Raw genomic sequence first — 22,255 nt, 5'->3', positions numbered from 1 at the left:
AGAAGAAGAAGAAGAAGAAGAAGAAGAAGAAGAAGAAGAAGAAGAAGGCTTCTGCCAAAGCACTGACGAGCAGACCTTATTTATTGCAAAATGCACTGTATCGTAGCTGTATATTTTTCATTTGCGAAAATAAGAATTTTCGGTTTGGAAATTTAACTTTCACTTGTTACTTTGTGTTTCATAGTTTACGATAGTAATTATAAAATATTAATATTCATACAATTCAAGCTATTGCATTGTTGTGATGCCAATAGTAATTAGCATACAATGGATTATAAGTTAATCTGAGCTATCGTTTAACAACCAGTAAACAATGAGTAACATTTTAAGCCGCTTATTTGGCGTAGCAGAGAACGGCCTTTGCTATATGTATAAAGAGCGAGAGCGCAGGTAATTGTTGAGAGATCAAGTGGGAATCTTCGTTCGAGATAAAGCGGTTGAGACTCTTTAAATGGCGCACAGTTTCGGCTTACTTTTTTGTTTTGCTTTGTTAATTCGTTGGTAGAGCTTTACTTTGGTTTTGGTATAAGTAAAACAAGCAGCGGTACTTTTTGTATATTCCACTTTGTGGAATTTTTTATTTATTTTACAGATACTATTATTTTTTTGCTTCAGTTGCGTATATTCCACTCTGTTTGCTTTTGCTTACTTACACAAATACATATTTGTGACTGTAAATTTTCAATATGAACAAATCGCCTTTCAATGGTTCGTGAACCCATATGATAACTTTTTGCTTACAAAATATCGTAATACTCATACAATTATAGGAATAAAAAAACAAATTTATATGACCTCAAATAAATATATATAAACGGTATATATGTATGTACATTAAAAAAAAAAAAAAAGATAATGCTTCATAAGTGAGGCCTTAAGTGAGACCCCTGCACAGCTTTCATCTCAACCAAAGAAACTTCCTCGCGAATCGACTGCGCCGGCGAAATTCGCGAACGATCCATTTCTTTGCGCCTCGATCGCTGCAGCATTGATAAACCAGAAAGGTCGCTGGTCCGCTGGCAGTCGGCTGATTATGGCCACCAGCTCGCTATCATTTTTCGCATCGATGGGCAGGCGGGTAGGCGCAACACCACCACCACTACCACCACCAACGCCAACTGCATTGCTGCCAAGAGCATTCGCATTGGCATTCGCAATTGTATTTATACTTGCATTTGCAGGGTCGCCGCTACCGCTACCGCTACCAAAACGATTCGCAATCAAATCAGGCACTGGTGTGGCGTTCGGTGTGGCCAATGGCAGATAGTTGGATTCGGGAAACACGATTGGTATGTAACTGGCGGGTGGTTTCTGCGTCGCGCCAAAGGGCAATGCTGGTGGCTCATCTGCTGGCTTTCCAAAGCGATTGCCGATATCTGTGTTGCTGCCGTTGGCATTTACATTGTAGTTCACATTGTATTTGTCCTTCTGGTTAAGGCCAGGCGGTCGGATGCCGGCGAAGGAGGGACGCTGCGCTTGGGCCAGTTGTGACAGCAGCAGCAGCAGTGAGTAGATGGTGAAAGTGCAGAGTTGTTTAATGCTGGACTTTTGCATTTCGCTTAGTAATTGGGGTTAATATTTTATTATGGAATTTATATTTTATGATGCACTAATTCGTAAATTTTTTTCTTTTAAATTTGTTAGCAATATTTGGCACTGTTTCACTTTCGCTTTGCAGTTCTTCTTCTGGCTTTCAAGCACCTCTTCGCGTTTTCACTTGTTTTGCTCTGATCTCTCTGGTGCAACTGTCGTACTCTGACTTAGCGTCCATTGGTTTTATACTCGCTTCATTGTCCATATCTACAGCTGCGCGCAGGCCTGTGTAGTTATCGCCAAATCGCTTGCCTCACTCTTCAGATCAGCGCTTGGTTGAGTCATCGCTGTTGCTCGTCACGACTCTCTCGCGTTCTCGTGTTGTCGACAACAGCATCTCATCATTGACGCACGAAATTCTTAGTTATCTCGTGCATACCATTTCTCTTGCACCTGTCCCGCCAAGCGTGCCGCAAACTTGGCAACGCATATAAGTCGTAAGCTGCTGGCCTTGCTCAGTGTAGAGGCGAATTTCGGCGCTTTGGGCTTACAAGTAACTATGTATGTACATACATTTGTACTGGTTATGTGATGTGTTATTTAAGCGGGTTAAACTTGTTTGAAAATGAAATTGCCTTCAATTGCTTTTGACATTGATTTGGTATCAGTAAAGCTGCTCATCTATTCCTCTGGATGTACATATGTATATGCGAATATACGAAAATCCATACAAACATACTTACGTACATAGTTATGTTTAGTATTAGCCTGAGTTCGCTGATTTATTAATTGCTAGTTTCGTTGCAATTTCATTCATCTCGATGTGTTGCTCTCAAATAAATTAGAATGCAAATGATTGTTTGACATGTTGACCAGCAGTTATTGAACTGAATGTAAACAAATTGGGCTAACAGGTTGATTAAACGGTGCCATATCTCGGATAAGCTCTCAAATTAGCTAATCAGCGTGTTGATAATCCTCGTATCAGATCGGAAGAATACTGATAATTTTTATTATCACAACTTAAGTGACATTTTTGCCACAGCCCGGTTCAATCCAACATAAAATAATTATAATAATTCTAATAGCGGTCGCTTCTTGACAGTGTATTTCTGCCATGAAAAGTAGCTTGTATATTTTCTAAAGTTTGTGCAACCTATGTCATTTTGCACTCTTAATTGTTGATAAATTATCGATTGTTCATTAGATGATCCTATAGCTAATTCAATAATAATAACTAGGAGTGCCAGTTACTGTTAGTTTTTAAAAACTACAATATCAGTATTGTACTATACTTACGACGACCATCCGTCCTGGTTTTTGGAAGACCGTGCTGTTAAAACAACTTTTCGTAGAAGTGGTATAGAATTCTTGAAACTCAATATTTTTCCATCGGAAAACTATGGTTATCTGCAGGGGACTTTCAGTAATAATACCCAATTGTTTATTTAAAAATTTGTTAATACTAACGATTTTTTATTGGTCCCCCCATTGAAGTTTTCGGAGCTTTTGTGGGTTTTCGGTGGACATATAAACTGTAGTTGCGACGAAAAAATGGTTAAATAAACAATTGAGTATTATTATTGGGAATCTGCAGCAGAGAAACAGAGTTTTCCGGTAGAAAAATATTGATTTTTCAGAATTCTATACCATTTCTACGGAAAGTTGTTTTTTCCCCATACAAAATACATGGAAAACTTTGGGCGCTTTGAGCGACCTCTAAATATTTCTTGATTTTAAAATAAAAAAAAATAGGGGTATATATGGACGCTTGCAGCTTCTGCGTTACCCCTTTCCAGCTTAGGGCTGCTGGCGAACAGTGCGCAAGAAGTGCCACCTCCTAATCCAGGGTATAACGCGACACCGTGCCCATTGCACGGTTGGCAGCCAGGTGGGTAAGCCGGCTGTATTTTAACGGCGCCTTCTCGACACCTGGCCGCCTCGAGGAGTGACGGTGGCTTTACTGCGGAAAGGCGCAATGTCACGGCCTGGCAAGTCAGACATGTGGTCATACGAACAAGATGAAGACAACTAAAGAGGAACAACAAAAACAAGGAATCAAAAAGCAACAATAAGCAAACAACTCCAGCAACAGAAAAAACAAGAAAAGGTACATGAAAATATGAAAGAAGATTGTGGGCATGGACCACGAGTGAAAATGCGAAACACAGAAGGAGGTACTACAGCGAGTCTTCGCGCGGGCGGATCTGGTTTGCAACTCTGTCCGGTTCGACGACCTCACGCGACTTTATGAAATGGAGATAGAACGACACCAGGACGGAAGAGCAAAACTGCCAAAGGGAAACCCGGTTCGCTGACCGACTCCAGGGAGTTGGGTCTCAGCGGCTCCGGGGTGAGGCCCTATGTAAAGTATCTTCAGCAAAGCAAAACTCCCGAGATAGCTAAGGAGCTGGCTCTCGCTAGATCGGCTCCACAATGGCCGAGCAAAAGACACCCTGAGCGCGATGGCAGAACGACCGCTCCCGCGGATGAGCGGGTATCAGCAGCAGGCCAGACAGGTTGGCTCTCTCGTACAGACTGCAACCGCCGATGGGCAGAAGTGCGGAAACATCGGCGGGAGCCGTGAACCAGCGCCCGCTGAGAAGCGGAGTGACGAACAGCACCATGGTACGAGTGGTAGGCACGATAGGTGCACTGGCGAGATCGCACCCGTTTATAAGCGGAAGAGCGAGCTATTAACACCGAATTCTCCGGCCCAAAGAAGCAGCGAGAGTATACACCCGCTCCGACATCGGGACCCGGGTGTAGGCATCGCGAGCCAGTAGCTTCGCGGGGTGGAAAAGGGCAGACGCCTACCTACTCTGATCCGGTAAGGAGCATCAGGGTTGCGTTGCCGCCCAGAGACTACTCTACGGAGGCACAGAGTCCGGATGAGCACTCTACCCTACAGGACGCCATGATGGACGAGGTGTTAAAATGATAGACACATCCGCTTGCTTTCTGCGGGGTGTACTTCCATCCATGCAAGCTCCTGGTGGGCCCTTCTTTGCGTGAAACGGGGAGATGATACCCATACACAATATAACCATTTTCCTGCCGAGACGTGCTACAAATCTTCAAGGGCGCAAAACGGGGGTCTCAATACCCCAGCGTGGCGCGTCATCTCGAGCACTATAGAGGACACTGGTCTGCGTCTGAAGGTGGGCATTGATGAGGACTTATTTAGTAATGTCCGAAGGGCGGGGTACAAGCTGAACTACAGGTTCAGATTTGTTACCATGCCGTCCTGGCGATTGAAGGCTGCGGAAGAGAAGGAGGGAGGCGAGGAAGTTATGCAGGTGGATGAAAATCCGCCTAGTCAAGCAGCCTCATAGTCAACCACATCAACCACATCAGACGAGTGCGCGCAGTCCTCTGAGGCGACACCTCCAGCCCAACTTTCCAACGAATAAGTCACCAATGAGCGAGATACAGCAGCTCTTATACAGGAGCAAGTTCCCCCTAAGCAGGAGCTGCTCGCGGGTATGGACCAGCCAAGGCTTGAGTTCGACAGGAGAAGTGATAGCGACCTAAGACTCTTGGACCTGGATGAGCAATTATGAGGCACCCACCACCCTTGACAGTAGCCCACATCAACCAACACCACCCCGTTGCCGCCTCGCATCTACACTAATACATAGTAGGCTGGAGAGGGCAACCGCCTTGATACTAGCACACTTCTCAAAGACCTCTAATCTGATGGCGGAGCTGGAGGTCCAGCCCAGCGATGTTACAGCAGGGCAGTGAGAGTGTAATACCGCATCTTGTGAACATAAGCAGTCTTGCGGAAGCGTATGTCCCACACTAGTGGCGGCGGGCGCGAGTAATCTTTATCCCGAAAGTGGGTAAAAGGGATTACTCGCTAGCGAAGTCGTTTAGACCAATAAGCTTAACCTCTTTTGCGCAAAAAGCAATGGAGAAGATAATAGACAACCGCATTAGATCTACCATTCTGAGGAATACACCCCTGCACACCCGTCAGCATGCACACAGGACTGGAAGGTCCACGGACACAGCCTTGTATCAACTCACAACCAAAGCTTGAATGGTGTGGAGGCGTCTGGCTGGATAATCCTGGGATTGTAGGCAGAAATACGCCCGAAGTTTACTAATGCCTGCCGAGGGGTGTCCGCCGGTTAGAAAAAATATTTTCTATAATACTCCCGGGGTTTGCTTTGATTCATATCCTGGCCCTACGGTAGTACGCACTACTAACCTCGGCTGCAGCAACTGCCTTTGTCCAATATGGCTTTGAAAAATGTTTTCTATACCAGAATGTTCGAAATTTTACAATTTTCTTGTATCTTTTCAGAGTATTTATTGAATGTGAATGCCCGGTGCAATTGGGAAATTCGAAGTTGAATATTGAGATTTAAAGCCAATCAAATACTCTGATACCATAAAAGCGGAAGTAAATAGAGAATCACTAACTTATTTTACCAGTGACTAAACCTATCATCTCTTATATCTTTTTGTTTTTAAATTTCTGACGACGACTATGGCGGCTTGCCCATTAACAAAGTCTTCTGGAAAATCTTCTTCTCGCGTGTCGGAATTCCCAAGATTTCCGTTGCTTATACACACTTAAATACATACATAAATGTATATATCCACACCAAAGGCGATGTCACTTAGTCAGACCTAGTGTCTGCTAATAACTAAACAACAAAAATCTACCTAAAATACAAAGTCCAGTCTATAGCAGTCGTCATAAGCAAAAGAGATGTTAAGATGCGAAACCAGAAAATATTTCACTCACTCGCTCAGAAACCGGTGGAGTAGGTTACTCACCTCACAAGTTTGCTCACTCAAATGCGTACAAAGTGTCACCACACTTCTGACCAGTGATTCCGAAAGTGGTCCAGATGGACCCCCAGGGGTCCACGGGACACTTGACGGGGCCTACGTTGGCGTAAAAATATATGGGGGTCCACGAAAATTTATCTGGTTTCGATAGTAAAGAACCAAAATGGTTTCTTGATAGCCTGTTGATTTAACTTTAATTTTTTTGAGTGGAACCGGATGTTGGTATAACACTGAGTGGGTACAGGATAGTACGCCACCATTACCTTTGTTGAAGAGACTCTATAATGTTGAGTTCCTTGAGACTGAATGCTGGTTTAATTCCATCAGTGAGACCGGACCCACACATGGTCGAATCTTCACTGATGGCTCCAAAACGACTCTGGGCCATGATCTGGGGTCTTTTTCGAAATTAATGGGGATAAGCTTCCCTTTTCTGTTGTTGTTCCAGGCTGCGGTAATTGCAATCCTCAAAGCCATGGAATACGTGGTCGAACATAGGTGGAGGGAAATGAGTTTACGTGACTGCAGTAACAACAAAGCTGCACTTAAGACATTGGCCAGCCCTCTAACTACTTCCAAACTAGTTCGACAATGCAAGTATCGACTAAATTATGGTGGTAAACATAACGAGCTTGCTTTACTCTAGGTGTCAGGTTACTCAGGAGTACCTGGTAATGAGACATCTCACCATTTGGCCAGAGAGTAAATTTTTGAAAAAATACGACAAAAGAAAGTTTGGGAACCTCTGCTTTTGACCATGAAATGAACTGGCACAAATGCATCATCGTTTCACTAAATATATTACTAAAACAAAAATAATAGTAATTGCTATCGATATCAAAACAGAGATGACACAACATTAATATCGAAACAGATTTGCCGTATTTACAATTCACTCTCTATGAGCTTTGCTTGCCGGCAATATCATAACAAAAATAATAACAGCAACATGAAAAACGACACAGAACAACATCAGCATACGACTCATTTCACAGCTATTTACAACAAAAAGCACAACACTGAGCAAGTTATTGGGTATTTCTCAAAACCACAGCGTAAAAACCCAAGCAACAACAAAATGCAACAGTGGCAATGCCGATGAATTTGTAATGATACAAAAACAAAGACCACAACATTCAACAAATAAAGCTGCCAAATGTAAAGGGTATTGCTGTTGGGTGAATGGGAAAAAGTTTAGAAGTGTAAGGCACAAAGGGCTGTGGGCTTGTATGACAATTCATTTATCATTTTTGAGAAACGCAAGATTATGGATATACATACATACATATGTAAGAAAAAAAATGTTTATTGAAAAAGTTTCTAAAATTTCGGTAGGTTGCAGTCAATTTTCTTCTCCATTTGCACTTTGCACTGCATTTCAAAATTTTTTTCATAAAAGTATTTCTTGGTAAAGAACTATTGCAAGCATCAATAAAGTAACACAAACGGCAATACCGCTTTGCTTTATTTCACATTTAAATGGGAAATAATACTAAAATTAATAAATAAATTTTGCCTTACTTCCCATTGCTTATTTATACTATTTGTAAAAAAAAAAACAGTTTACTGACAGAAGGAAAAAGAACTTTGCTCTTTCCAAAAATACAATTAAACAAAAAATATGATATAATTCATATGAAGAAAGTAATATTCAAAAAAATACTTAGGGGGTGCACTTTCAAAATTTTATACTTACAAATCCGTCCATTTAACTTGTTCATGTACTAATTTTTGTCAAATGTAACCTGCATATATATCGAGCCCTAACCGCCAAAATAACGTAAGCAACATTTTTTTCGAAATTTTATTTTTGATGCAGAAATGCATCTAGATGCTCTAGGAATATTTCTGCATCAAAAATAAAATTTTGAAAAAAATGCCGCTTACGTTATTTTGGCGGTTAGGGCTCGATATGTGCACTATTTTGCTTAATTACTCAATTGTCAAATTTAAAAGTTGGTCTTATTGCTCAACGAGAAATGAAATGAAGTAAATTTGTGTTATTTTGTCAATTCTCATTAGTAAGGCCCTAAGCGCGGCCGAAGGCAGAAGCAAGCGCAACCAGGTGGGGTGGACCTAACGAATTGAATATTTTCAATGGCTTGGAAGAAGCTTTTATTGCGTTAACTAGCCTAGGAGCAGTTATAGCTTGTGGCTCAATAATTCAACCAGAAGCTGACATAGATGCGTCAATGGTTAGTATGCCCAACAGCCATTGTGAATTCATTGCCATATCGGGCTCTTACTTCGCTGATATAATTGCAAATGCTTCAGAATCCATAAGTTTCCTCAAATTATGTAAAATGAACTAATTGAAGTGAAACTTCAACTGGGGGTAAATTGGCCAAATTCAACGGAAATTGCACACGGAAATGGTGCAACGGAAGTGGTTCAGGCTGAAACATGTGCTTCTTATGTGTGTGCATATGGTATTAATTTACCAAAAATTTGCTAATAAAAGGATAAAGAATAACACTTAGAAAAAGACCAATACAAGAATGAAAGTAAAGGTGATTATGCACATATAAAAAGAAAAGGAGGAAGGCAAAGGTAAAAATAAAAACAAAAACAAAGATGCGTAAAGACAAAAGCAAAACTGAAGGCCAAGGTAAATTTAAACACTTTTCTTATGTATGCATATAAGATCAAAGGTGAAGAGGAATATGAAGATGAAGAAAATGATAAACATGAAAGTAAAGACAAAGAGGAGGATGAGGATACCGATAAAAGATGAAGATAGGGGAAGAAAGATTAAAATAAAGGTAATTAAAGATGAAAGGATACAGAGAGAGACTCAGAGACCCGAATCTGGGAACTATTTTGGGATTTCAGAGATTTTCGGGATTCTCGGGACTTATCGATAAAATAATCAATATTTTAATCCGTATTTTCGGAACTTTTCGATATAATATCGATTTTGTTATCGATATTTATAAATTTTGTTATCGATATTTATCGATTTTTTCAACCGATGTTAATCGATTTTATTACCGGCATTTCTCGATCTTGTTATCGATATTTATCGATTTTGTTATGGATATTTTTATCGTTTTCGTTATCGCTATTTTTTTGATTTTGTAATGGATATTTTTATCGATATTTATATCACTTTCGTTATCGATATTTTTATCGATTAGGTTATCGATATCGATAGAAAGGCGACCCCGCCATACGCGCCAACTACCGCGGAATTAGCCTTCTAAGCATAGGTTACAAGGTCTTATCGAGCGTATTGTGCGAAAGACTGAAGCCCACCCTCAACGAGCTGATTGGACCTTATCAGTGTGGCTTTAGGCCTGGAAAATCCACCATAGATCAGGTATTCACAATACGCCAAATCTTGGAAAAGACCCGCGAGAATAGGATCGACACACACCATCTATTTGTCGATTTCAAAGCCGCTTTCGACAGCACGAAGAGAAGTTGCCTTTATGCCGTGATGTCTGAATTTGGTATCCCCGCGAAACTAATACGGCTGTGTAAAATGACGTTGAGCAATACCACCAGCTCCGTCAGAATAGGGAAGGACCTCTCCGAGCCGTTTGATACCAAACGAGGTTTCAGACAAGGGGACCCCCTTTCGTGTGATTTCTTTAATCTTATGTTGGAGAAGATAATAAGAGCCGCAGAACTGAACCGCTCAGGCACAATACTTTATAAGAGCGTACAATTGCTGGCGTATGCCGACGACATCGATATTATCGGTAAAAACAAGGGCTACGTCTGTTCTGCCTTCTCGGGATTGGATAGAGAAGCAAAGCGAATGGGTCTGGTGGTGAACGAGGACAAAACGAAGTATCTCCTGTCAGCACACAAACAGTCAGAGCATACGCGTCTTGGCACCCACGTCACTGTTGACAGTTACAAGTTTGAAAAAGTAGACGACTTCGTTTATTTGGGAACCAGCATTAACACCAATAATAATGTCAGCCTTGAAATCCAACGGAGAATCACTCTTGCCAACAAGTGCTACTTTGGGCTGAGTAGGCAATTGAGAAGTAAAGTCCTCTCTCGTCGTACAAAGATCACACTCTATAAGTCACTCATCGTGCCTTTGCTGGTGTATGGCGCGGAAGCATGGACAATGAAAGCATCTGATGAGGCGGCTCTTGGAGTTTTCGAGAGAAAGATTCTGCGAAAGATTTACGGACCTTTACGCGTTGGTGATGGCGAATATCGCAGACGATTTAACGATGAGCTGTATGAGCTTTACAACGATGTAGACATAGTGCAGCGAATTAAAATTCAGCGGCTCCGCTGGCTTGGCCATGTCGTTCGGATGGACAGAAACGCTCCTGCTCTGAAAATATTCAACGCGGGCCGCGATGCTGGGAACAGAGGAAGAGGAAGGCCTCCTCTGCGTTGGAAAGACCAGGTGGAGAAGGACTTGGCTTCACTTGGCATTTTCAATTGGCGTCAGTTAGCACAGAAGAGAAATGACTGGCGTGCTGTTTTGGACTCGGCCAAAATCGCTTAGGCGGTTACAGCGCCAAATAAGAAGAAGAAGAAGGTTATCGATATTTATCGTTTTCGTTATCGATATTTATCGATTTTGGTATGGATTTTATTATCGATATCTATCAGTTTTGCTTTTTGGTATTTTATAGGCTTATTGATCAGTACTTTTACGTGCAAGAAAACACTCTTCTTCACGATTTAACTCGACGTTTCGCTAAATTTGTTAGCATCTTCAGGGGCGTTTTTCTCCTTTGATTTCAACTTCAACATATAAATATACATAAAATTTTTATAATTATTATCGGTTTTGTTATCGGTGTTTTAAAGGATTTTGTTATGAATATTTTTATCGATTTGTTATGGATATTTTTGTCGATATTTTTATCGAGTTTCTAATAGATTTTGCTACCAATATTATCGATTTTGCTATCAAAATTTTTATCGAATTTTTCATCGAGTTTGTTATCGATGTTTTTATCGGTTCTGTTATCGATATTTTAATGGACGTTAATAGCGATTTTGTTATCGATAGAGTATAAAGATAAAAATGAAGATGAAGGAAAACAGAATAACATAAATGTAATTAGAACGAACAGGGATAGAGGTAGGATTCCAGATAGAAAAAAGACAAAAAATATAACCTTAAGCAAAAGCAGATGTATGTATATATGTACATATGTATGTATGTATATTGGTTATGAGACTAAAATAGTTATGTATGTAACGTAATTTTCACTTCTCCAGTGTGGCCCAGGCGCACTTACTTTTTTGTACTATAAACAAGCTCATGATGAGTGTTTTTTAATTATTTTCCACTTTGTTTTTCTTCATACAGCTGACTTCGAAAAACAACTGATAGCTGGCAATACTGCACATTTTTCCGCTACGTAGCTACGAATCACGAATTACGAAAACTCGGGTTCTAGAATAAGGGTGTAAAACTCGGCATGGGTTATCGTTATCCTACCGCCATACAACTACAAATTTGTGCTATTTAGGCTGAAAAGCACAAATAAAGAGCGTATGCATATAAAAATTTGCAAATAATACATACAAGTATCAATTTTCATAATTGACTTTTCCAACACTCACAAAGAGGAACCCTTTATTATTAAAACAGTATCAGCAAATGACAAATGACGAGCAAAATTAGCAAATGTGGGTGTCTTATCTCAGGCACATGGCCAATGCGTACTTCGATTGTGTGCTCCACTTTATTACACACATTTCTGTGTGATCAACAAATGCTGGTCTTCCTATAGCTCATTGTTAACGAATGAGGAGGCTAGACGCTACATTGCACTAGTATTATACAAATTCTACGAAAAACTTGTTAGGCAGCAATAAATTAAAATTCGGTCAATGTAAGAGGGTAAGCCGCCTCTATTTGACTTAAGTCTAAGATAATTAGTTGAGTACGACTGCATTTAGGTTTTCTTCTTGTATTCATTTAAACCTGCATATATGTAGCTAGAGCAATCTTCTGGCGATATACATAGGCAACCATTTTTGCTGAAAATACTAGCCGGTAGGTAGTACCTACCCGAGATGAATCTCAAAATCATATTTAAAATGACACTTTTAATAAATTTTGCGTTTCATTGCCATTAAAAGCATTTAAGTAGCTGACGATAGAGAACTTCTGTCGCATTAATCGCTTTTTTTTCTTAGCACTATAGATAAGAATTTTATTAAATGTTGTACGAAAGTGCCTTAGAAATGCCTTTTGTTTTGCAAATCTTAGAGAATTTGTCATTTTTACTTACTAAAAATTGAAATACATATGTATGTAAGTATGCTGGTCAGTCTTCCTTAGACTCAATAAATATCTTCTTCACTTTCATTTCCCAACAAAATTTGCTAACAAAGCTCATTCTTGTATAATTGAAAGTAATAAAATGAATTTTAATCGCTCCTTTCTATATATTTATGTATTACTCGTAAAAGGGTTTAACAAGCTGGTCTTATTTACCAAAATTTTCGAAGTAATAATAATAATAGCCAAAAACAAACAAACACATAAAAGGGTACATATTCATCTCGCTGCCCAAGTGAAACGTCCCAGCATTTTCGCCACCGCACATTAGGTCAAATGATACATTTGGCTGTGCGAAAGTCCGATTTCGTAAAGGCAGTTTTACATTATTTTTTGTTGCCATTCTGTAGGGAATACTCCAAAATAACAGAAACTTCACTTAGTTTTTGTAAAATAAAAAACACCGTTATACAGCAATAAACCAAATTTACACTTTCAAAACGTTACTGATACGTTGTTTGCGCAACCGGTTTATTTTGTAAATTTCAAGTGCATTGTTTTTGCAAAGTTCGAATAAATAAAGGATAATTTTAAATGGGAAACAAAACTATATCTAAGTGAGAACCTATGTCCCAATTTAAAAAAGTTACTTTTTATCATTTGTTTGCAAATAAACTGACTTATTTGCATAACCTCAAAAATTTTCTGATTTATTTCCATTTATGATTTTATGTAAGCTTTTACAATTTTGTTAACTTTCGGCAAACAAAATGGAATCGGAAATGCATAAAATAAGATGTAATGAGTTGAATTTGTTTTACTTAACTTGCCGTTTTTAGCCGTTTTCAAGAAAAACGGTTTTTTTCTGGGCTATCATGCTATCACAAAAGGCAAGTTGTTTAAAGTTTGGCTGATTGGAAAAAGAAAAGCCTTTTTCGGTTGTCAACTATGTTGAAAAAAAATTTGGCGCTGCTGATATTTGCGAAAGTTCCATGAAACTCTTAGAAAAAAAAACGCGTATTTTTTACAATTATTTATCAAATAAATATGAAAATTATGGGAAACAATTTGGAAAGGATGCTAAAATATTTAGATCTAAAAACAAAGCGTTTCTTGCTGATGAGGTTCTTTTCGAAATCGAAAAGCCAACTGTGTCGACCATCAGCCGGATTCTAACTTTCGCTATCGCTAAAGTGCTAAAATAGGATAGCTAACCTTTTTCCGAATTTTTAGCTATCTCCAAAAATATCTCCAACATTTTTTGGTGATAAATAATCCATTTCAATGGTGATAAATAGTAAAAATGGAAGTATGTGATAGCAAACAAAAATAGCAGCCTCAATTTGGATTATATTTCATCTCCTGTAGCGTAGCCGAGGCTATGTTACAAATACACTAGCGCCTTCGCAAAAAGGCAAAACCTTGAGAGAACTTACGGACTGTAATCTCGATTTTTTTTTACTCAAAGTGAATAGAGCTTTGAACATTCTTTTAACAAATTAGTTTCATAAACATTCGTATTCTTTTCAGGAAGTTACCAGCAATTTTTGGTAAATGTGCATTTGTATTCTGAATATAAATAATATCGGTGGAGAATTTGGAAATACTGAAACCTCAAGTGAAAACGAAATGTTTTATGAAGACTAACTGCTTTAGGAATCTCTCCTCAAGATATACCTGCGAGACATGTAGTAAATATTTTTCTTTTTTTAATTTAGGAATTTCGATAATGCCATAACTAATCGCTAGAAGAAACCATTTATGTACATGTGACCATACTTATTTTATTATGTAGCTCATTTTAAAGGGGAGGGGGTTGAGTATGGTAAGAAAATAACTTGTGTCAAAACCAAGCTAATTGGACAATGTTTTTGAGTACTACCTAAACACATATACTCATCATTTGAACATACAAAAAAGCAGAAAAGTCTGTTTTACGAAAGCCAAGTTTGTTTAACATTTGATTTACTGCCTTTACACTTGTTTTAACGTTCGCCATCTTTTTACATTAAAATAATGCAATATTTTAGCTGCTATTAATTTCGCACAGAAAAAGTAATCATTTGACCTAATGTGCACCGTCGCATATAAACTTTTCTACTTAATACAGGATGCTGAATGGCCACCGACATGAAAATGGAATATATTCTTATACATAATAAATTTCGTGAAATGAAGCTCGTAAAATTTGAAATTATTATAGCCAATGAATGTTAAATATTGCTTAAATAAATTTCATGAAAACACATTTCTATGTGCATTAATGTATGTTTGTATGTGTATGTGTAGCAATGCAAACATAATTTTAAAAGTGATCAAGTTTTACAAGGCGGAAGATTAAGTAAGTTTTTATGTAAAATGCAGCAGCGAAAGGACAGCATAAGAGGTTCTTAATGGTGGTGGAATGTGCTTAAAACTTGTAGGGAGTGAAAAATTAGTATTTGTAGTAAATATTAATAAGAAGCTTTGATTTGTTGAAATTTAAGCTCGATATGTTTTCTGAGTTAAAATCACTTAACGAAATATACAGCTTTTGTGTAAAAAATGAACAGCAAGTCTATCTAGGAATGTCAGCGACTTTCGCTTTTAATAAATTCTTTCAAACAGGAGCGGAGAATTGCATATTTCCGCTAGGTAGGCTAACAAAGTAACATACAACTTTGCTTATTTACAGGCACATTTGCTAATCTAAATCAAGAGCGCAGTTCAGTTAAACAACATCAGTTAAATACATACCCATTACATGGCTAATTTGTTGACAAAATCAAAGCTTTTTTAAAAGCATTTAATTGACTAGGTAATCATTTCAACAGTTCTTCGATTAGGGTGATTAAACATTTCTGACAGTTTTTCAATATGCTTCTTAAGTCAAGTATATCACGCAGTTCATTAGCCTCTTTTGTAAAATTATCGTGGAAAACTAAGTTTTGTATATTTTTATAATTGGGAAAAATTTATTTGAAGGGAAAAAATCGCCAAAAATCGCCAATGGCGAATTACTAAATTTTTACGCGCAAATATCAAAAAAAAAAAATCACTAAATTGGCGCGAAATCGCCAAATCTGGACACTCTGGTGAAACGGATGCGCGGCCGTTTTCCTGAAATTTGTCTGATTCAATTTTTCATTGAAAACGATTTCATTATAGACTTCACAGAAACTTTTTCATGGTTAGATACAGGAAACCAAACATGATGATGGAATACGAAAAAAGTCGGCAAAAAGTACGTTTCTCTGCAGGCTGGGTACATACATACCTACTACATACACAGTTGAACAGGTTCAAAAGTTTGGCAGTTAAATGTTCTACCAAAACTTTGAAATCTTGTTGAGCTAGTTTTGCTATTGTTGTTGATTTTAGTTTACTTTTGATTTTCAGTGACCTTGCTGAAAGCCGTGCGAGGCCAATGTGTATGAAAGTTACTAACTCCGCCAAGAAGAGAAAAACCCCACTGGCAAGAAGGAGACAAAGTGAATACCAAAAACAAAAGCAAAAAAAGTATGTAAAAAGATATCGTAGAAGTGTTTAAACTGCACAAATATCAAATGGGCAGAAGTCATTTGTGTGTTTGTGTGTATTCTGGTGTGTTTGTGCATCTGTGGTGCGAGTGCGCTTGTGCATAGGTGTTGTAAGTGCCTCTTCGCCACAGACCAACTTTTTGGCTGAACGGCAAAGTGACAAAAGTGGGCGGTGCAAGAAACTCAGGTTTTATCCCAGGCGTGTGTAATGGTGTATTTTTATTTAGTCCGAGATATACAATGCATTTAACAATTTTATTAAAATAAAATGTTTTCCTACCACCACGTGTTCCATGGCTTTGAGGATTGCAATTACCCCAGCCGGGAAGACCGAAGCACATTCCCCATTAATCTCGAAAAAGACCCCAGATCTTGACACAGAGTCAGTGTTGGAGCCATCAGTGAAGATTCGACAATGTGTGAGTCCGGTCTGAGTGATGGAATCAAACCAGCGTTCAGTCTCGGGGTACTCAACATTATATAATCTATTCAACAAAGGTAATGGTGGCGTACTATCCTGTAGCATTGAAAATACACAAGTGCTTAAACCTTTGCCGCCAGCAATTTCCGCCGCGATCCACTCAGTGTTATACCAACATTCGGTTCTTTTTAGTCTGCAGGTGGCCTTTAAGGCGTTCCTACCTATGAAAACACATAGTGACGGTAAGTGCGGCAGTGCGTCACGAGCACTATACACCACTCAAAAAAATTAGATTTAAATAAAGAGGCTATCAAGCAACCACTTTGGTTCTTTACTATCGAAATCAAATAAATTTTCGTGGACAACTCATGGACCCCCATATTTTTTCACGCCAACGTAGACACCGTCGAGTCCCCCGTGGTCCCATGGGAATCACTGGACTAGAGGGTTTCCAATATGCAAAAAACTATAGTAATAATAATAATAGATTGGCGTTAAAAGAGCAGGATCAAAAGTGAGTTTAAAACTAATGTAGAGGTGGTCAGAAAATGAGTGTTCTTGGGACACCTGCCAATCCATTATCCAGTCAGAAAACTCCTCGACATAAGGGTAATGTTCAGCACTTCCCTTCCAACAGAGGTCCCAAAGCTGGTATCGTTCCCTTGGTGAAATACAGTTAGATTATATGAAGGAACATATCAAGGATTCTAGTAGCTTAATTGAGTAAACATATTATGGTATGTCCTTGGAAAAGCATTGTTACCGCAGTTACCTATAGGTACAGCAGCTTGCAATGCCATCGACTTTACTCTTACAATGATGCATATGCATGTGGGTCATTCCATACAATATTCACATCTCAATATTTTTTTTGGGGTGAAATATATTTTTTTACATGCTTGATTGAAAAAAAAGTAGACACCTATTTTTTTGTGTTATTTCACATTCAATTGGGAAATAACAAAAATTTGCGTTATTGCCGTTTGTGTTATTTCACCCACCAATTTCACCAAATTGTGGTGTAAATACATATTGTATGGAATGACCCATGTGCCTTCCCCCACATACATTTTATTTGTATGCATGCCACCGTGCGAAGAAAGTAGTATACGATTTATTTTTTACAAAGAATTGTGATTTTGTATATTATATGAATTCGGAGAGCAGCAACATTGAACAATGCGCACTGATATTTCTACGTCAACTTCAACAAATGCGACAACAAACAGCAGTAAATCTCGCACACTCAAACATAGCTAAATCATATAGACGTGCACTTATGTATGTAACTACGTGTGTATGCGCGATCTGAATTCGCACCTACTTGTAAGAATAAACAAAGACATGAAGTCAGTTCTTATGCAGTGAAATGCAGCTGCGAAAACGCACAGACGCACACAATTGCATCCACACACACACACACTTGCATGCACTCCCACATATATGTATGTATGTATGTATGTATGTATGTAGGTATACCCTTTATGCGCTCAGAAATCAGGAAAAGCGGATGACAAGTGCCAGCCATAAGGAAACTCTAACAACGAAAGTCTTGGTGTGGTCCCCGCAGCTCCACAGAGTGCCAACGCTCCTGCTGGGCAAGCAATCTTAAAAATTGCGCACAATTGCAACGAAATAAATATGCAATCACATCGTCATACGAGTACAACCTGTGCAATGTAAAATGTGAAATGTGAAATGTGAAAATGTGAAAGCGGATGAAGCGTGGAGTTGTGCAAAGGAAATGCGACGCAAACGAAGAGGAATATGTATTTGTATGGCATGCGCTTGAAAGATGTCTGGCCCTGCATGCGAAATGCACTACGAAATGCTGTGTGACAAGATTTTGCACCACAATTCCCCAGCTCGAGTGCATTCAATGGAGTGCGCGCGTACACACTTGAACACATAGCAAAAATTGACGAATATGTATGTAGCTGTTTTCCGAAACCTACGCACACTTGCTTTGAATTGTGATGGTTAAGAGTGTTGTTGTGCTGCAATGTTGCACTTATATTTCGCATTTACGCATTTCAATGGAATTGTTGCAAATATAAATTATGATCTGTGCGTCGTGGTTGTGAATGGAGAATATTGCAGTGGCAATGCAGGAAATGCAGTGCTGCCAACTATTTTCGAGTAAAAAATCCAGATTTTTAACAAAACCCACTAGATAAAATACGACCAAATATTGTTAAACTGTGTAATCGAATAATACAGCTGGGATCGAAGTTCATCAGAAAAAAATTAAAATAAAAACAAGTAAGAAAGTCTAAGTTCGGGCGGAGCCGAACATTAAATACCCGGCGCAAATATTAAATATATGTTTTCCACCTTTCCGAAAGCTACCGCTACATGATAAGCCGGGGTGTATACATTTTAAGTAAATTAGCGTCCTTAAATTTCGAAATATTGAAATTTCAAGCATTTTTGAAATTTACCGTTATATGAAAAGCGGCCTCAATTTTAGTCCGATTTCAACAATTTTCAACGGTTTGCTTTTATGTGGCAAGCACAATAACCATACCGAGCTTGGTACAAATTGCTAGAACGGTTAGCGAGATACATATATGTGATCACAAGTGGGCGGTGCTACGCCCATTTTCCAAAATTTTGTCATAAACGTATTTCTTGGGAAAGAATTGTTGCAACCATCAATTTTGAATAAATCAGCTTCAATATTTACTGATTTATCGAAGATTTTGTATTTCTCGAAATTACCGTTATATGGGATGTGGGCGTGGTTATTGTCCGATTTTAGAAATTTTCTGCCATTTGGTATGTTGTACCAGGACCAACAACTTTGCCAAGTTTGGAAGAAATTGGTGTAGCGGTTACCAAGATATACACATGTAACCATAAGTGGGCGTGGCTACGCCCATTTGCAAAAATTTTTAAATATTCTTATTTTTCGTCTAAAACTCATTGCAAATATCAATTTCGAGTGAATTATCTTCAGTAGTTACTAAAATATCGCAGTTTCCGTTTTTCTGAAAATTACCGTTATATGGGAGGTAGGCGTGGTTATTGTCCGATTTTTAAAATTTTCAGCCATTTAGTATGCTGTACTAAGGCCAACAACTGTGCCAAGTTTGGAAGAAATTGGTGCAGCGGTTACCAAGATATACACATGTAACCATAAGTGGGCGTGGCTACGCCCATTTTCCAAAAATTTACAACATTCATGTTTTCCGTCTGAAACTCATTGTAAGTATCAATTTTGAGTGAATTATCTTCAGTAGTTACTAAAATATCGCAGTTTTCGTATTTCTTAAAATTACCGTTATATGGGAGGTAGGCGTGGTTACTGTCCGATTTCGCCCATTTTCAATACCATGCGTCCTACGCTCAAAAGAAGTTCACGTAGCAAGTTTCGTTAAGATATCTCAATTTTTACTCGAGTTATCGTGTGCACAGACGGACGGACGGACGGACGGACGGACGGACGGACAGACAGTCACCGCTTAATCGATTTCTCTTTTCATTCTGATCATTTATGTATACATTTGTCTATATCTATCTCGATTCGTTTTGCCTGTTACAAACAACCGTTATGTGAACAAAGTTATAATACCCTTGTGCACAAGTGCGCTCGGGTATAATAAAAGTAGTTTTCAGCAAGTTAAACTGATTGAATAAAGTTCCAGGTCTGTATTAGACCAAGGTAGTGAAAGTTAAATATTAATCCATGGTTTTCGACGTCGGTGTAATTTTTTTGGGAAATCAAACGCCAGCTACGCTGACCACATATTTTTTTGCACTAATGAGGTATATTTTTTGGCAACGACGTCGAAACCATAATAGGGTCGATTATCTTTTTCAATCGTATCGAAATTATCTGGTAATTCTAAATACATATGTATGTACTATATTCTATAAGGAATAAAGCTAAAAATCCGTCAAAAAATTTCTCGAAAAGCTGGATTTCCCGCTTCCCACAATTTCTCATTCCCTGCCGCTAAATGGACTTCGCCAAAAGCCAGATTTGACGGCAAAAGAGCTAAATTGGCAGCCCTGGTGAAATGCCAGCATTTCTACCATACAACAACTATGTACTGACTGTAATATTCACATTTGATGCATTTGTGCAGGTCCGTAGATTCTCGCAGTCTTCTGTGCCCCTACTTCCTAATCCATCCCCTTCCGCTCTGTACTTTTCTCTTCTCCACACTCACTTGCCCTGCGACAGTTGTAATGCATTCACCAAACCTCTTCATTCTTCCACTGCACTTCAATAACTTCCCAATAGTGGTTTAAATGTTTAGTTCACTGAACTGGCAAACAGATGATAAGCAAGCGACAATGGGTTTGCTGATGCTGAAGCGGAAGCAATAGCAACAACAACAATAACTTCATATACAGTTTTAACACAATGAAAGTAGATTTGGACCAAGTCTACATGAGTTCTCTGTGTGTGAACTTGTAAATGAAAATTTGAAATTTCAATTGAAAATCGCAGCTAACATCACATCGCATCATCACATCAAGTCACGTAAATTCGTTCATCAACATCAGCCAAAACTTCAACGGATATCTATAATTGTTTATGTGGATATTTACACATACTCATAGAATAGAGCGTTTGTCCTTAGGTATTTTATCGCAGCGTGGACCAAAGATATTTGATTTAGCAAAAAAAAAATAGTTTTGATTCATTTTGTTCTTCTTTTCACAAAAAAAAAATACGTTTTCTGGCCACACTAATTACAATTACTGGATGCCCTTTTGTTGGGATCTTTGACTTGCTCTCCAGGGATACATACATACATGCATATGCATATAGATATATACTAATTGTGGATATATGTATGTACATGCACATGTACACATGTTTCTTTAAGCATGAGCAAATGCCGCTCTATTTTGACTTTTAATTCTTATCAATGAATGCAGTGATAATAACTAACATAAAGTGACCATCTCACAACAATTAATTTGATTTTAAATAGCACTCCTTAATTAAATGACGCCGATTTTTACTATTTTTATTTGCGGGTTTTAAAAGTTCCGCCACCTGTGTGTTTTCACATGGGAATTCGAATTGTTGTTGTTGCCCAATCTATTCATAAACTGAATGGCAGAATCGGCAAAGATCTATTCCCCTGCTTTCTGAAAAGCTCCTCGCTGTCGTTCGTTTCTTTTGAACCAATTAAACCTACAGGACCGAATAATCACAAGACCTATTTAAATGCATTACTATATTTTACTTAGAATATTTGTTTCTTACCGGAAAATCTTATCTTCTTCTGGGAAAACCCAGACATGCGCTTGATTGCACTCGGGATCAATATCAGGTGCGATTTATTTAGATTACCAACTTTGATCGACGTTTGGTGTGGTAAAATTTTTATTGATTGAAATAAAATATTGCATTGACCACAAATTATTACCAGCGGTACAACTGACTTTGGGTTTTTGGACTTCAACTCGGTTGTGATTATTGAGCAAACCACGAATTTATTTTACACTCCCTGCCTCGACGACGTGCAGAATGAAAAGACTCGAAAAAGCTAAGCAGAAGTCACTTGTCACTAGACTAGTTTTAGTAGTCTAGTTTAGTTTAGTACAAATCGTGTGATCCCTGCTTAATCGCTATAATCCGAATGAACTAGCTTGCTTTAAGTGCGCCCCAATCAACAGTGACAGAACGTTCTCCTTATACAAAATATTTTAGCTGCCAAATAGGGAAAGCGTTAAGTTTTAAAATTTGAAGGAACCATTTATTTGTTTGCCAATAAAGCCCTGAACACAGCAAATAAGTAA

General features: G+C 38.5%; 1 protein-coding gene across 1 annotated transcript; it reads right to left on the bottom strand.

The window, feature by feature from the left end:
- Positions 1 to 545: 545 nt before the first annotated feature.
- Positions 546 to 1,790, bottom strand: LOC118739234. The gene has a single exon (XM_036470441.1). The coding sequence runs from the start codon at positions 1,552 to 1,554 to the stop codon at positions 904 to 906; it is 651 nt and encodes a 216-aa protein (XP_036326334.1). The 5' UTR covers positions 1,555 to 1,790; the 3' UTR covers positions 546 to 903.
- Positions 1,791 to 22,255: the final 20,465 nt, after the last annotated feature.

The sequence above is a fragment of the Rhagoletis pomonella genome, unplaced genomic scaffold, assembly GCF_013731165.1.
Source record: "Rhagoletis pomonella isolate Grant_MI unplaced genomic scaffold, Rhpom_1.0 Rhpom_scaffold_00005, whole genome shotgun sequence".
NCBI classification, from domain to species: Eukaryota; Metazoa; Arthropoda; class Insecta; order Diptera; family Tephritidae; genus Rhagoletis; species Rhagoletis pomonella.
This window is presented reverse-complemented; position numbering and strand designations above follow the sequence as displayed.

Coding starts and splice junctions, on each gene's coding strand:
- LOC118739234 (XM_036470441.1), bottom strand. CDS start 1,554: ATGCAAAAGTCCAGCATTAAACAACTCTGCACTTTCACCATCTACTCA.